The 15,458-nt window shown below is 37.8% G+C and overlaps 1 protein-coding gene across 2 annotated transcripts in view; it reads left to right on the top strand.

The window, feature by feature from the left end:
• Nucleotides 1-15,458, top strand: part of LOC144653412 (inositol 1,4,5-trisphosphate receptor-like) — a 54,729-nt gene that overhangs the window by 5,159 nt on the left and 34,112 nt on the right. For both annotated transcript variants that reach the window (XM_078513401.1, XM_078513400.1), the window contains exons 4-21: nt 730-816; nt 1,192-1,296; nt 1,924-1,977; nt 2,245-2,343; nt 2,471-2,554; nt 5,731-5,877; nt 6,312-6,407; nt 6,603-6,757; nt 7,314-7,413; nt 7,947-8,107; nt 8,627-8,768; nt 9,220-9,378; nt 10,010-10,182; nt 10,889-11,008; nt 11,604-11,726; nt 12,984-13,079; nt 13,246-13,401; nt 14,243-14,393. In XM_078513401.1, the coding sequence (XP_078369527.1) occupies nt 730-816; nt 1,192-1,296; nt 1,924-1,977; nt 2,245-2,343; nt 2,471-2,554; nt 5,731-5,877; nt 6,312-6,407; nt 6,603-6,757; nt 7,314-7,413; nt 7,947-8,107; nt 8,627-8,768; nt 9,220-9,378; nt 10,010-10,182; nt 10,889-11,008; nt 11,604-11,726; nt 12,984-13,079; nt 13,246-13,401; nt 14,243-14,393 (2,208 nt within the window). The remainder of the gene's footprint in view (nt 1-729; nt 817-1,191; nt 1,297-1,923; nt 1,978-2,244; nt 2,344-2,470; nt 2,555-5,730; nt 5,878-6,311; nt 6,408-6,602; nt 6,758-7,313; nt 7,414-7,946; nt 8,108-8,626; nt 8,769-9,219; nt 9,379-10,009; nt 10,183-10,888; nt 11,009-11,603; nt 11,727-12,983; nt 13,080-13,245; nt 13,402-14,242; nt 14,394-15,458) is intronic.

Here is a 15,458-nt window from a genome sequence, read left to right as displayed (position 1 = left end):
ATTTTTGCGTGAACCTAAAAGCATTTTTAGAATTATTAGTGACCTGTAAAAAGCCAAATATTTTTAGGTGATTCCATTTTGCAAAGAGGTATAGGGGACCCTGTGTGATCTGTTATAAATCACACCAATTTTGCTTTTTTACCCATCCACCTGTGTTAAATACTATTTGCAAGAAAAAAATAATAAAATATTGATGAAAGAAAAGCCATATCAGTGGTAACAAACATTTAATAATGAATATATAATTTATCTTTCAAGTGTTTTGGGGTAGCATTCAAGAGGGTTTTTCCTTGTGCCCGCTTGTATTATTAAACAGAAAAAGCCATCACTTTAATGGATCCCATAAATTTTTTTCCAGGTTAAATAAAGCTGGTATTATTGTTATGATGATGATGATGATGATGATGTGGGGGGGGGGGGACAGGGGGGTCTGAACCTCCCGCCTCCCGTACCTTTTACTCCCGCTTCCCGTACCTTTTACTTCCGCCTCCCGCCCCTTTCTATAGCTGTTCTCCCCTGTTTGTTCCATTCCATTGCGAAATATAATGAAATGTTACGAAATTTCACTTGTTTTCTCCCGGTTCCCGCCACCTTTAGAATCCCGCTTCCCGCCCTCTCTCCTCCCGCTTCCCGCCCCTTTTCTCCCGGGCTCCCGCCCCCCTGTCCCCCTCCACGATGATGATGACTACTACCATTAAGCTGAACTGATGTGTTTGAATTTTTTTTTAGCATGCAGCAGAGTTGGAAAAGAAGCAGAATGACTCTGAGTACAAAAAGTGTTTGGGGAGTGTTGTTGAATATGGAGGGGTAATTCAGGTAATTAAATTATGTGAACAGTTATTTTACAACTATTTGTTGAAGGCAAAGTGAACATTGGTGAATATGAAAACATATCTTACTGTGGTGTAAAGCTCAAGTAAAGCTGGCGAAAATGTGGAATTTAATCAGCTGTACCCTTTACATTTGTTAAAGCTGAACTTTTACACTCAAGTTTAAAGGTAGATAAAATAACTCCTCTTCACCAACTTTAAATCACATTTACACAAGGTAGTGCAAAGGTCGTTTTAACCACCTTTAACAACATTTAATTGATTGTGGAAAGTTTTATAACAACTATAAAACCAGATTTAACCACCTTTAATTTCTTGTAAATCCCAATTTTCATGTTGTGCTCCATTTTGACTTTTTCAGCTTCTGCATGTGAAGAGTAACAAGTTCCTGACAGTGAACAAGCGACTTCCAGCCCTGAGAGAGAAAAATGCCATGCGAGTTACCTTGGATACCAATGGTAACGAGGTAAAGAATCAAGTGTTCTTTGTACAAAGATTTGCATCAAATATTTAAACTTGTGCACACAGTAACGAGTGATAATGATTTTAATTAAGCAAGGCACAGTCTTGTGTAAATAGATGTACTTCTGTCCCTCTTCAGTGAGAAAGACTGCCATTATTTGAACAATGCGTGACAGATGATTTTAAATGTAAAGTGCATCTATGACATGTACATACATTGCCTGCTGCAGGGTAACAAATAATTATTGCAAAGTCCATGTTCAAAGCGAAGTCTGGTGATGGAGGATAAATCTTGTCTCTATGTTGTGTTGTTGTTTTGAAACCTACATAGAATACGGGCACGCCTGGCATATCGTCTAGAGCAGGCCTGGAGATAAAGAAAAGGTTCCTAACATATAAATCTGCATTTCTGCTAACTGATTGTATGTACTTGTGCAATTGGTTGCTGAGATATCTCCCAGTTCGCAACTGTAAAGCAAATGACATTGATGACAGGAGATAATGAAAACTATATTTCTGGTCATGTAGACTTTTCCAACCACCTGGATGGGTTTTTTAAGCTAGTCACTGATTGCTTGTATCATATTGATGCTTGTCGGTAACAAAGTATTTTTTCTTTTCTCTGTTTTAGGGATCTTGGTTTTATGTGGTTCCATTCTACAAACTAAGATCATCTGGAGATAAGGTCAGTACGACTCAGTGACTGTGATATTTTTATCTCTTACTAGATAAATAAGGGCCTTACCAAATTGGCAGAGGTTTGCTATAAGTTGTCAGGTCAGGTTGCTGAGGTTGTCAGGTTTTTGACCTGAGACCTCTAATCTGGAATACTGTCTTACTTGTGAATGACATTGGAGTTGAACATTTTGTGTGAAGAGCAATGAATGAGCAATGAATGATTATTAAATTGTGTGTTACTAGGCGTCTGTTAACAAAAAATCCTCTCTTTTAGGTTGTTATTGGAGACAAAGTTATCTTGAACCCAGTGAATGCTGGTCAGCCTCTTCATGCTAGCAATCAGGAGCTGATTGACAATCCAGGATGCAAAGAGGTTTGGTTTGGGGTTTATCCTGTCAGTAGGAAACATTAGCATGTCTAGAAGAGAATTAAATAGATTAATGAACTCTACATCTGTCGTTATAAAGTTGTTTTTTAATTAACTTTTTTCCTTAATCCAGGTCAACTCTGTGAATTGCAACACAAGCTGGAAAATATCACTCTTTCTTGCATACGAGGACAACAGTAAAGATGTCTTAAAAGGGGTGGGTTTATTTTTGCCGAGAATAAAATTAGTCAATTGATTTAATGTATTTTGTATAGTATTGATCTATCTATCAATCAATTGATTAATCAATCAATCAATCAATCAGTCAAGATATCGTAATTTGACTTGGTTATAACCATTTATATAGTTTTTACCGAATGGTAATGAAGGTATTAAAATGACTATTTATTTCCCTCACTGGCTCACTCACTCACTCCATTCTGATATCAAACCACAATTAATTTATGCGCTAAACGATAAACGTGCTGACAGGAAGGTCCTTTAAACGCATTCAGCACATGTCAATCAGAAACAAATTATTCTTCAACCTCGTTCCCAGGGTCTCTCTCTTTCAGGGAACTAAATTGAATTTTCACAAAACAAATCGAAAGAGGATCACTTACACTTATCCTCTGGTGATAAAAGAGAATGGAATTTGCTCAACGAAGAGCATAGGCTATCAATGAGCCATTCACGTAAGAAAACATTCAAAGACGCGTTTTAGTAAACACAACATTCTTGCACGTTTTTGTTTCGCGTCACATCATCTTCGTGTCACGTCATTCGTTCTTCATCTTTTTGAGTCGTGCAGAAACGCGCATCTTTCTCTCAAATTTTATTCGCTGCTTAAAATAACGCTATACGTGCTGGCAGAAAAGTAAACATATTCACAAAAAAATTTACTTAATGCTAAAAAGGATCAAAGGTTACACTTAAATATTTTTGTGATGAAATAGAATTCAAGCTACGAAGCCTGAGAGCACGAACCATCAATGACGCAATTCCCATGGAAAAATAAAACATTCACAGGGAAATTAAGTGAGATTGTGTTACATTATTGAACGCTTATTTGAAGAAAAAAACTATCAATGACCCATTCACGCAAGAAAACATTCGAAGGCAAATTAAGTGAGATTGTGACATTACTGATAGCACCTATGAACTACATATAGTTACGCTTAAACTGTTATTAAAAATTATTACGCTCACCAATGACGTGTTTTAGTTAACACCACATCCACGGCACGTTTTTGTTTCGCGTCACGTCACCTCGTGTGACGTCATCCGTTTTTCATCTTTTTGAGTCGAGCAGATACACGAAGTGCTCAGGCGTATCTTTTCTCTCAATTTTTTTCCGCTGCTCAAAAATAACGCTATACGTGCTGACAGAAAAGTAAACATATTCACAAAACAAAGGCTGTAATACACTAAACGGTAAATATTTTGGTTGTGAAAACTGAATAGCGCTTCGACCCCTGAGAGCACAAGCCATCAATGACGCAACTCACGTGGAAAAATAAAGCAAAGTGAGATTGCTTTACTTGATTGGACAGAGAATATAATTCGCCGTACGAAGCCTCAGAGCATACGCTATCATGACCCGTTCGCGTTCAAAGGCAATTGAAGTGAGATTGTGATATTACTGATACATGCTTGCCATCTGACGTGTTTAAGTAAACACGACATTCATGGCACGTTTTTGTTTCGCGTCACGTCATCTCATGTCACGTCATCCGTTTTTCATCTTTTTGGGTTGAGCAGAAACGCACATCTTTCTCTCAAATTTTATTCGCTGCTCAAAATAACGCTATACGTGCTGACAGAAAAGTAAACATATTCACAAAACAAATTTACTTAATGCTAAAAAGGATCAAAGGTTACACTTAAATATTTTGCGGTGAAAAAATAGAATTCGTGCTACGAAACCTAAGAGCACGAACCATCAATGTCGCAACTTTCATGAAAAATAAAACATTCAAAGGCAAACAAAGTGAGATTGTGCTACATGTTTGGACGCTTATTTGAAAGAAAAAACTATCAATGACCCATTGGCTCAAGAAAACATTCAAAGGCAAATTAAGTGAGATTGTGACGTTATTGATATATAGCAGCTAAACTACATGCAGTTACGCTTAAACTATCAAAATATTACGCTTGCCGTGTGTAGTGTTTTAGTTAACACGACATCCACAGCACGTTTTTCTTCTGTGTCACGTCATCTCGTGTCACGTTAGTATTGAACGTTAGTAATAAAGTGAGATTGCGTTACATTATTGGACGCTTATTTGGAAAAAAATTGGACGGTCGGCACTTCATCGAATTGCAGAATTACCATGAGGTTGCTCGAAGAGCCTTTGATCTCTTTTAGTGCTTATTTACTGGATAAGATGTTAATAAAGTTGTTTTTTGATTTACAAAGAACCTGAGAAACAACCAAGCCCAGCTTACTGAACATTACAAAGGTTTAAATCGCACACATAGTGGTGAGAGGCACACAACAGTCAATAGCACAAATACTGCTTCTTTGATGATTTTCAGCACAAAACGGTTGAGAGTTCTTTATAGTTCACCAATTCCTTTTTATCAACTCTCTTGGAGTAGACATCCGGGAGGCCTTGATGTTCTTTTTTTTTTTTTTTTTTTTTTTTTGACGGTTTTATTTTCAATGTTGTTACAAATATCGTGTTATACCTATACTACTATTACATTTTTTACTATTACATCAATACCAGTACTAATACAGTTTACAGTCTTATATGTGTTACAGGTTTATCGTAATTAATAATTGTTAAAAGTAAATTACAGACTCTGATTGCAAACAACTAATTTTTTTTTTTTTTTTTTGCAAACAACTAAAAAATTAACAAAAAGCGTAAAACCGTCACACGAAAACACACACAAACACAATAGGCACATGTATATATCTATCTATATAAAGAGAACAAGGCTAAACAATACCAATATCTATAGAAATTTAGCAAGAATTGCTTCCCATCTTTTCCTGAAACTTGCAAACGTCCCATTTTTGTTTGCTATATACTTCTCGGTTTCAAACTTATTTTTAACTTTTTTAAGAAAAATATTAAAGTCAGGATATATGCCAGCTTTTCTACATTCCCAAATACACAGTTTTCCGAGAATTATAAGATAATTTATAATATCGGTCCTATTTGTAAGCCCAAGTATAATATCTTTTAAAGTCAAAGTAATGTTTTCCTTAACAAGTTCAAACCACCAAGAGGAGAATGCGGGAGGCCTTGATGTTAGTTTAATTACTTTATTTCTTTTCTGCCTGTCGGCTCCAAAGACTAGCAGCTTTTCACTGGCTAGAAGAACTGTCATCAATGTATACATATTATATTATACTTTTTGTGATATCTTTGTCCTTTGTAGGGTGATGTAGTCAGATTGTTTCATGCAGAGCAGGAGAAGTTCTTGACTGCCGATGATTTCAAGAAGAAATCCTACGTCTTCTTGAGAACAACTGCACGACAGACAGCTACCTCTGCAACAAGTTCCAAGGCATTATGGGAAGTGGAGGTAATGTATGAAAAATATTCTGAATGCAAAATGTCATAGGAAATTTTTTGTTTGTTTTAAACTGACAAAGGTTTCTCGCAGAGGATTAGGCACAAAATATAACAAAGGATATCCGGAAAGTTTCATTGAGTGGTTGTAAAGTAGGATTGATTTTACACCAACTTTCAGTGTTACGTGCATAGCAGCTATCTTCCAACATCCATCTTTCGACGTGCAAAACAAACAAGACGAACCGAAATTCGCCAATCACTGCCCACCAGCATGACTTTCTGAATTGTGGGCAACATTGGTATGCATTGGTTTTGATTGGCTCATTTCAAACAGCGTGTCAAAGACGTTGTCGAAAGATGGATGTAGAAAGATAGCTATGCATGTAACACTGAAAGCAGGTGTAAAGACGTATTTTTAATACTGATTGATATTGATTTTGACAGGTTGTTCAACACGATCCTTGCCGTGGAGGGGCAGGGCACTGGAATGGATTGTTCAGATTCAAACATCTGGCTACAGGAGATTATCTGGCAGCAGAGGTGATACTTGCTTGTTAAGCTTAATATAACTTTACTACTAGTAGTTGTTTTGTTATCTTTCCCAATCCAAGGGTAGCAGGTCATGTCACCCCATTGCACAGTCGCCCCAAGTTACGTCGCCCCAAAACTGAAGTTATGTCACCCTAAACCCTAAAGTTATTGTCCATCAAATGTGATTTTGAACCTTTCTTGCAGACTGATGATGATCCCACCAAGGACACTACCAGACAGAAACTGAAAGGAAATGGTGCTGTTTGTCACCTTGTACCTGTCCCACATGGGAATGATGTGGCATCAATCTTTGAACTGGATCCTACAACACTGACAAGAGCAGACTCACTTGTACCAAGGTGATCAAAAGTCACTGTACTTCTAGTACAGTGTGTAGTGATAGTGCTTCTGGTGGATAAATTTATAAAGTGATTGATGCGTTTTCAATTGCCCTCCTTACTTAGATAGAGTAACTCCCTACTCCGCAATGTAAATGTACATGAGACCCACAATCATTTTTTTGCCCTGACAAAGGGCTAACACTTGGAAAGACAGCTTTTCAAATTCATTTCTTATAGTGGTTAACTAACCTTAGTAATTAACTAGTAAGTGATTGTATGGATTTGGTTTTCCCTCGAACTTAGGAGGCCCTACCAGGGTTAATTCTGACAAAAAATGATCTAAAAGATAGCAACCGCACAAACAACATTCTTTGGACAATTTTTTTGTAAATTAATGACAACAAGCATAAAGCAAAACCAGTGACATGAGAAAAGTGGCCAAAGGACTCCCCAGCAGGGAGTCACTGAGTGAACTTCCACCACAGTATTTTTGTTAAACAATTTAATCACTCCAAGCTATAATCTCTGCATTTTAAAGCCCTTATTCACTGATTATGCATACTTTTCTTTAAAGGTCATCTTATGTCCGCCTCAGACATCTGTGTACCAGTACATGGGTGCATTCCACCTCGATACCCATCGACAAGAGTGAGGAACGACCTGTTATGCTTAAGGTATCAAAAGCACCACAAACATTTTCACAAGCACTGCTAGCACAACTCTGTTAAATCGCAAGGTGTTTTTTTTACTACTGCCCCAGCTGTCACTTGCCATTTTTGATCTTTGATCATCGTCATCACTGTCATTGTCAAGAAAAAAAATCATTTTTGTCGTCATTATTGATAATTACTATAAATCATCATCATCATCATTATTGTTATCATCATTATCATCATCATCATCATCATTGTGTTGTTCCAAAAAATGTCCATACCTCTCGCACAGAAGGTTTTTTGGTTTGAATCCCCCCACCCCTCTGAAAATTCCAGTTAAGCTCCATACTTTCCTTTAAAAATTTGGCTTTCGAGATCCCCCACCCCCCTTCCATGGAGTGGGTGAAGTTATTTTCTAGAACTGCACATTGTTATCAACATTGCTATCGTCATTGTCATCGTTATCATCATCATTGTCGTCATCATCATTATAATCTACTTAGTCCACCAGGTCAGTAACTTGCTTCATTTGTCTTGCATTTTTGTGTGTTCAGATCGGCACAGCAAGCATCAAGGAAGACAAAGAAGCTTTTGCTATTGTTCCCGTTCCACCGGCTGAAGTACGAGATTTGGATTTTGCCAATGATGCCAGTAAAGTATTGGCATCGTTTGCAAGCAAGATGGAAACAGGAAGCTACACCCAGCATGAAAGACGGTACAGTAAATTGATAGTTAACTGTCCACTAACACACTTGACCAGAAACTGGCCAAGCTAAAGATATTGTTTCTTCTTTAACTGTGATTTGATTTAGTACATGTACCCTATTTACAATGTGATGCCATCTGCCCATTGTAACAAGTTTAGTTTAGTTCTGAGTTGAGAACCATTAGTTTTATAAGCTCAGAGGTAACTTAAATTAGTGGATCAGATAATTTAAACCAAGTTGATGTTTTGTAGTTTGGGACTATAAAACATCAAAAATTAGTGCCCCACCCCAAATAAGGACCCTGTTTCCAATAAGCACACTGCCTTGAGCTACTGAAATTTTATAAGGGCCCAGGCACTAAATCAAATTTTTGCAGTGTATATTTTCCTCAGTTATATTGGTTTTGAAAATTAATTGGTACATCAAGGGAATTTCTTTGTAGATATTTTTCTATATTCCTTAGTTCTTGACAACTGTTGAAAGTCTCAGACTTATATGCATTTTTATTGTACTGTCTTATTATGTAGGTTTGTGACGCAGCTGTTGTCTGACCTTGTTTACTTCGTGACAGAACATGACACTGGAAGGGAAGATGTGTTGAATATCTCTGTCCAAAATCCCAACAGAGATCGACAGAAGTTAATGAGGGAACAGTACATTTTAAAAGAGGTTACTAGCTAATTTATGGAGACTTTTTCTCAAGTTTTGCTGACTGAAAATTTAAGTCTGGCCACTATTGCATGAAGCAAATTGTGAAGAGATTGGAAATAAACCCTGCACATTATTTTTATAAGCTGAGAAAGGAGAGGTTAAGGTGGCTCCCATTGTGTGGTTTTGGAGGATATCCATACCCCTCCCACAGAAGATATCTTGGTATGAAGATTTCTTCGTTCTGCCTTTCCCTGCCCCGCCCGCCCTCCATCTGTATGGAAATTTTTAGTTTACATAGCTTTATACTTTTCTTTAAAAAATTTGGCTCCCCCTCAGAATTTCCAAAGACCTTCCTTGGGGTAGGTATGGATATTTCCTGCAACCGCACATTTACCAACTGACCACTGTTCCCCCCAAAAAACTATGTTCCAATACAATTACATATCTTATCCATCTTTTGTCTGTCTAGGTGTTTCATCTTTTGAAGGCTCCTTTTACAGACAAGGGTTCTGGTCCTATTATGAGGATAGAGGAACTCTCTGATGCCAGGCATGCCCCTCTGAGACACATCTTCAGACTGTGTTACAGGGTGCTGAGGCACTCCCAGCAAACCTATCGAAAAAATCAGGTAAAAATGTTACAACTGTTCAACTGTTTAATTTTTCAAGAATTGATTTTGTGTCAGATAACTGTTGCTTGAATAGAGTCTTGTACATGTAACTTTCTACTTTCTGGCAGTGTTCAAAATTGATTTTTTGTTGGCTGTGACCTTGTAAACCTTTCTAAGGTTAGGTGAAGTCTACGTTCAGGCCAGGGATCCATTAGACTGGAGCTTAGCTTGGTTTCCATAGCATAAATTAAGTAACTGGGAGTATTTCTACTTCCTTTTGGATGGACTACTTGATGTACAGGGGGTACAGGGTTACCTCCAGTATTAAAATTTGTCGGTATCCATTTATACACCTGGGTAGGGAGAGGCACTATGACTGAGAGTTAAGTGTCTTGCCCAAGGACACAACACAATGACCCTTGCCATAGCTCAAACCCAGACCGCTCAGTCCAGAGTCCAGCGTGCTAACCATTAGAGCACTGGGCCTCCCACAAACCATTTAAAGGCTGTGCGTTACAGTCAAACCCCGCTATTTCGAACTCGGTGAATTCTAACTTTTTGTTCTTTCCCCCTGGGATTTCGACATACATGTAGCGGGGTTTTACTGTATTTTATTATGTCTAGAGAATTGAATTTTTTTTTGTTGCAGGAGTACATTGCCAAACAGTTTGGCTTCATGCAGGCACAGATAGGCTATGATATTCTGGCTGAAGATACCATAACTGATCTTGTTCACAACAACAGAAAACTCTTGGAAAAACACATCACCCGCACAGAAATTGAGACCTTTGTCAATTTAGTTCGAAAGAAGAAAGAATGCAGGCAAGTGGGGAAATTCTTGGTGATTACAGTTAAAAGACAAATATGACATAAAAGGCATTGACTGCTATACAGCCTCTAAGATAGCTAGGGAGCAGATGTTCCATTTTGATAAGTTTTTTTTTTGCCAAGAGTGGCAAAAACATCATTCTTAGGTATGTGCATTAACACTTGAGAGATCCATTCAACACAACACTAATCAACCAACATGACAGTTGCTTACATAGCAGTATCACTCTTTCATTCAGGCCCTTAGCCCCGGCTGGAGCATAGGCCATCGATAACTTTTCCCCTCCACCTACGTCTGTCCTGGGTTAGCCTTCTTAGTATGGTCCATGTGTCACACCAACTCCTCACTACAGCCTCACCATAACATAGCAGTATACTTGCCATTAAAGGATCTCCATGCACATCAAGTGTAAAAGACAATTTAGACAGTATGACTGCTTGTGCACACAACTTTCATCTTTTGACATGTCCAAGTCTACAATTGTTAAAAAAGTCTTAAAGCCTTTTGACATGTTTGATCCATTAGCAACAATTGCAAGCATTGCAATCGCAAGCATTTTTGGTTTTATTTTAGTTTTTGTCATATACTTGTCAGTTGTCACAAGGTCGCCATGTGCAACAAAGTTTTACCAGCTAAATTGGCCCAGCTAATTGGCTAGAGCCTAACTAAAATTAACGTTTTTGCTGTTACCATTTCCAGGTTTCTTGATTACCTTTCCGACTTGTGTGTCTCTAACAACACAGCGATTCCAGCAACACAAGAGCTCATATGCAAGACAGTGCTGTACTCTAGCAATTCAGACTTGCTCATTGAAACTAGGTGAGGTTACAACTATATAACAATTGTTTGGTCACAGCATATTTCCATTTCCAGGGCTCTCTTAATCAGACAGTGAGCTGTAAAATTTACCAGGTCAGAAAAAAATTCAAAAAAGCAGCAGGGAATGCAAGCCATGACAACTGCTGTCACTTGTTTAAACTCTACCTCCACTGTACTGACAAATTGGGACATTCCTGTCGACCAATAACATTAACATGATGTAGAATTCATATATACCACTTTTGCATTTTGAAGAGTGTCAAAATATCTTACTGTGTCAGTGAAAAGATAGGTACTGGTATGTTTTGTGCACTATAGGTCTACTTTGGACAAATGGCGCTGATTAGAACTGTATTGTTTCATAAGAACATTTTTTTATTGTATCAAATGACTTGAATTTACTGTGATTGCCTCTTTGTGTTACCCTAGGCCTGTAACAACCTTTTACAAAAACAACTGCTAATATGCAAAGCCTAATATTGTGCACACACATATTGCAGACCTATTTATTAAATCTCGGACACATTAGACAGTGAAATAAACTGCTAGATCAAAAATGTATATTGTGAATACATGTTTAATGTTTCATTTCTAGGATCATTGAAGGAGAGGTGTTCCTTGTGTGGGATGGTGGTGACAAACTCAAATCACAGAGAGACCTGGCAAAGGGTGCCAAGCTGGGAGTCAAGGATGACGTCAAAATCCTAGATTATTACAGGTTCAACTTAATTAAAGTTTTTAGAAATCTTGTTACATTAGAAGTGATTACTGGTGTAGGGAGAAGAAATACCTGGTTTTTAACCCACTGTAGTATTAGAGCCAGATCAACACAAACAAGAGTTGAGAGATGAGAGTTGCCCACGAGTTGAATGTTTTCAGCTTTCATCAATCGTTCTAATGCAAATGTGACATTCTGATTGGCTGAGCTACTCGTATACTATCAGCCATTGGTAAACGAGTTTGTGCGAGCTCAGAATGTATGTTCAATTGGAAGTACTTTAGTGATAATTATACTAAAAGAAATAGATTTTTCACTCTCAGTTTTTGTGAGGTGATATTTGCCCTTTATGGAAATTTCAAGCTCATAATCTAATTGTTATTTTGCACATGATCAAAATCTTTTGTCACTTTCGTGAAAATTTAAGCAGGTCCTAGTGCAGATTAAAGTATATAGCCGACCGGGAGCAGTTTTGAATTCTTATCTACCCTCACTCTTGTTTGATCTGGCATTTTAAAATCAATTTATATTACCTTATTATAGGAATATAACGAGGCATTTTAACAACGAGAACGAAACCTACACGTCGTAAAATTAACGCGAATTTTCGAGAAGTTATGTTTACATGCGTTTAATTTACGCTAATTTTGTGCTTTATGCGTGATATTGCTATAGCTACCTGTGCTTTTCTCAAAACAAAACAATTATAATAGACTTATAATGTCAAACAACAGATATACAGAAAAATGGGAAGACAGAAACGCGATGGACATTTAACATAAGACAGTGTTTTTTTTTTTTTTTTTTTATATATATATTTTAATTTATAATAAAAAAAAGCCAAAAAAAAGGAAAAAAAAAAAAAAAAACAGGCGGGGCGCCCACCCCCCGCAAACCGCGCCACCAAAAGATAACCAGGCGGAGTAAGAAGTGAGCAGTTTCTTCATTTACCCTTGGAGATAACAAACGTGACAAAACTAAAAAACATTGTAAAATTAATACCTTTTGAATGACGATATTTCGACTGACTCTGATGGAGGGGTAGATTACAAGTAACTTTGCTGGAAATAAAGGTGTCTTGCTGTAAAATAGTGTAATTTAAATTAACAATAACGTAAATTAAGGTGCATAAAATTAACGCGAATTTTTGAAATTCGTGTTAATAACATGCATCGTTTATTTCCTTTAATAAGGTATCAGATAAAATTCGATAAGTATTATGAAATACTGATTCTACATTTACCTTACTTTGTCAAGATACCAGTTGAACCTGTTTTCGCAAATGTGTCTGGACAGACAATATCTTGCTATTAACAGCATCAGCAAACAGCTAGATGTCGACCTTATACTCAGGTTTGTTAAAATATATGCATATGCATGTAATTGACCACTCCCCGATTGGGGCTTTTCAGGGCCAATGTAAACTATAAACTTGTTCTTGTCACCATTACCATTGTGGTTTGCTAAAGCTCCCTTATTATTTGACAATTTCAACAACAGTTTTTTATCATACTTTTAGGTGTATGGCAGACAAGGAGCTGTCATGTGACCTACGAGCTGCATTCTGTCGTTTAATGCTCCACATGCACATAGACCGTGATCCACAAGAACCGGTTACACCGGTTAAGTACGCCAGACTGTGGTCTGAGATCCCAACAGAGATGAGCATTGAAATGTGAGTAGAACACAACAACAACTACTGGGTTTGATGTCAGTTTTCTTGATAGAATCTGATTGCAACTTTCGTACATAATAAAACATAATTTGAGATAAGGTTATTATATAACCCAACTGGGGCCCGTTTATGAGGTCCAAATAGGCGTAGAAATTTCTGTAGCTCTAGCTGTACGTTACTAAACATCATTCCATTCCTAACCCATAAGTGGGTAGCTCGTGGAAATTATGCATTTCTCCATAAATTAGTACAGGGAACTCAAAATTTTTTTTTTTTTTTTTTTCGCTTCACTTTTTTTTTTTTAATTCTTTTTTTCTCCGCTTTTTTTTTTTTAAAAAAAAAAAAGAAAGAAAAAAAACCCAAAAAAAAAAACCAAAACCAAACATCAACACCGACACACACACTTATACACAAATAAAACGAGAGCTCTACGGAAATTTCTACGCCTATTCGGACCTCATAAAACGTGCTGGGTGTTACATTATCTAAGTAGGTGATCGTACATGGCCAAAATCTTTTGCGATTGTCTATAACACATATAAGATAGCATGCACTTAGCTGTTAGAGTGCACTGTTCTCGACCAGTTTTAATTACTTTGAGTTAACTTGTCGGTACAGTCAACTCTCGTTAAACGGACACGCTCGGGGCGTCGTTTAGTGTCCTTAGCGGGTCCGTCGGGTCTTCCGTCACCTTTTCGCCGGGGATCTGGGTTTTGTCCGTATAGCGAGCGTCCGTATGCGGGGTGTCCGCGGCGAGAGTTGTGTAAAATGAATTTGTTCTATCCACTGATATCAGGGATCTATCTGCAGGTTTTTAAGTTATCCAATTTTTTTTCCTCAGGTACGATCAGCATCTAGCAGTAGGAGAGGAGAGAGAAGAAAATAGACTGAGGTTTTCAGGAGTGATCACATTCGTGGAGAATTACCTTCAGAATATTAGCAGCAACATTTGGTCATTCAGTGACAAAGAACAGAACAAACTTACTTTTGAGGTGGGCGTTTATTAAACTTTGGTAGCTCAGGGTGGGCGCTTATTCCGGACAGAACTTACTTTTTTACCTTGGCTAGTTAAAACTCACGTTATCTGAGGGCGGCATATTGACTCTTGGGTGGTGAGTTCCTTACGGAACTCATTTCATCCTGGTTCTGTATGTTGACCTCGTGCTAGATTACCTTATTGTTACTTATTTTCGTGGGCCTTAATTTTCGCGATTTTCAAAAAATCGCGAAATTAAAGACCCGCGAAAATTTATTTCAAACGTTTTCTATTGTATTTTTTATGTTAATTAGGTATTTTTGGGCCAAATCGCGGAAAATTACGTTCCGTCGAAATATGCCCGTTCGATTCTCGCGAAATTAAGTTCCCGCGAAAATAAGTAACAATAAGGGGTATTCTGTCCTACTTGGGTTGGTGAGTTTCTTATGGCACTCACGTTATCTGAGGGCAGCATACTGACCCTGTGCTGGATTATTCTGTCTTACTTGGGTTGGTGAGTTCCTTACGGAACTCATGTTATCTGAGGGCAGCATACTGACCTTGTGCTGGATTATTCTGTCTTCACTTGGGTTGGTGAGTTCCTTATGGAGCTCACGTTATCTGAGGGCAGCATACTGACCTTGTGGTAGATTATTCTGTCTTACTTGGATAGGTGAGTTCCTTATAGAACTCACATTATCAGAGGGCAGCATATTGACCTCGTGCTAGATTATTCTGTCTAACTTGGGTTGGTGAGTTCCTTATGGAACTCACGTTATCTGAGGGCACCATATTGACCTCGTGGTAGATTATTCTATCTAACTTGGGCGGTGAGTTTTGGTGAGTTCCTTATGGAACTCACGTTATCTGAGGGCACCATATTGACCTTGTGCTAGATTATTCTGTCTTCTTGGGTTGGTGAGTTCCTTACGGAACTCACGTTATCTGAGGGCAGCATACTGACCTTGTGCTAGATTATTCTGTTTTACTTGGGTTGGTGAGTTCCTTATGGAACTCAAGTTATCTGAGGGCACCATATTGACCTTGTGCTAGATTATTCTGTCTTACTTGGGTTGGTGAG

The sequence above is a fragment of the Oculina patagonica genome, chromosome 5, assembly GCF_052425735.1.
Source record: "Oculina patagonica isolate OP01 chromosome 5, crgOcupat, whole genome shotgun sequence".
Taxonomy (NCBI): domain Eukaryota; kingdom Metazoa; phylum Cnidaria; class Anthozoa; order Scleractinia; family Oculinidae; genus Oculina; species Oculina patagonica.
The sequence above is the reverse complement of the archived record's forward strand: the minus strand, read 5'-3'. Positions and strand labels throughout refer to the sequence as shown.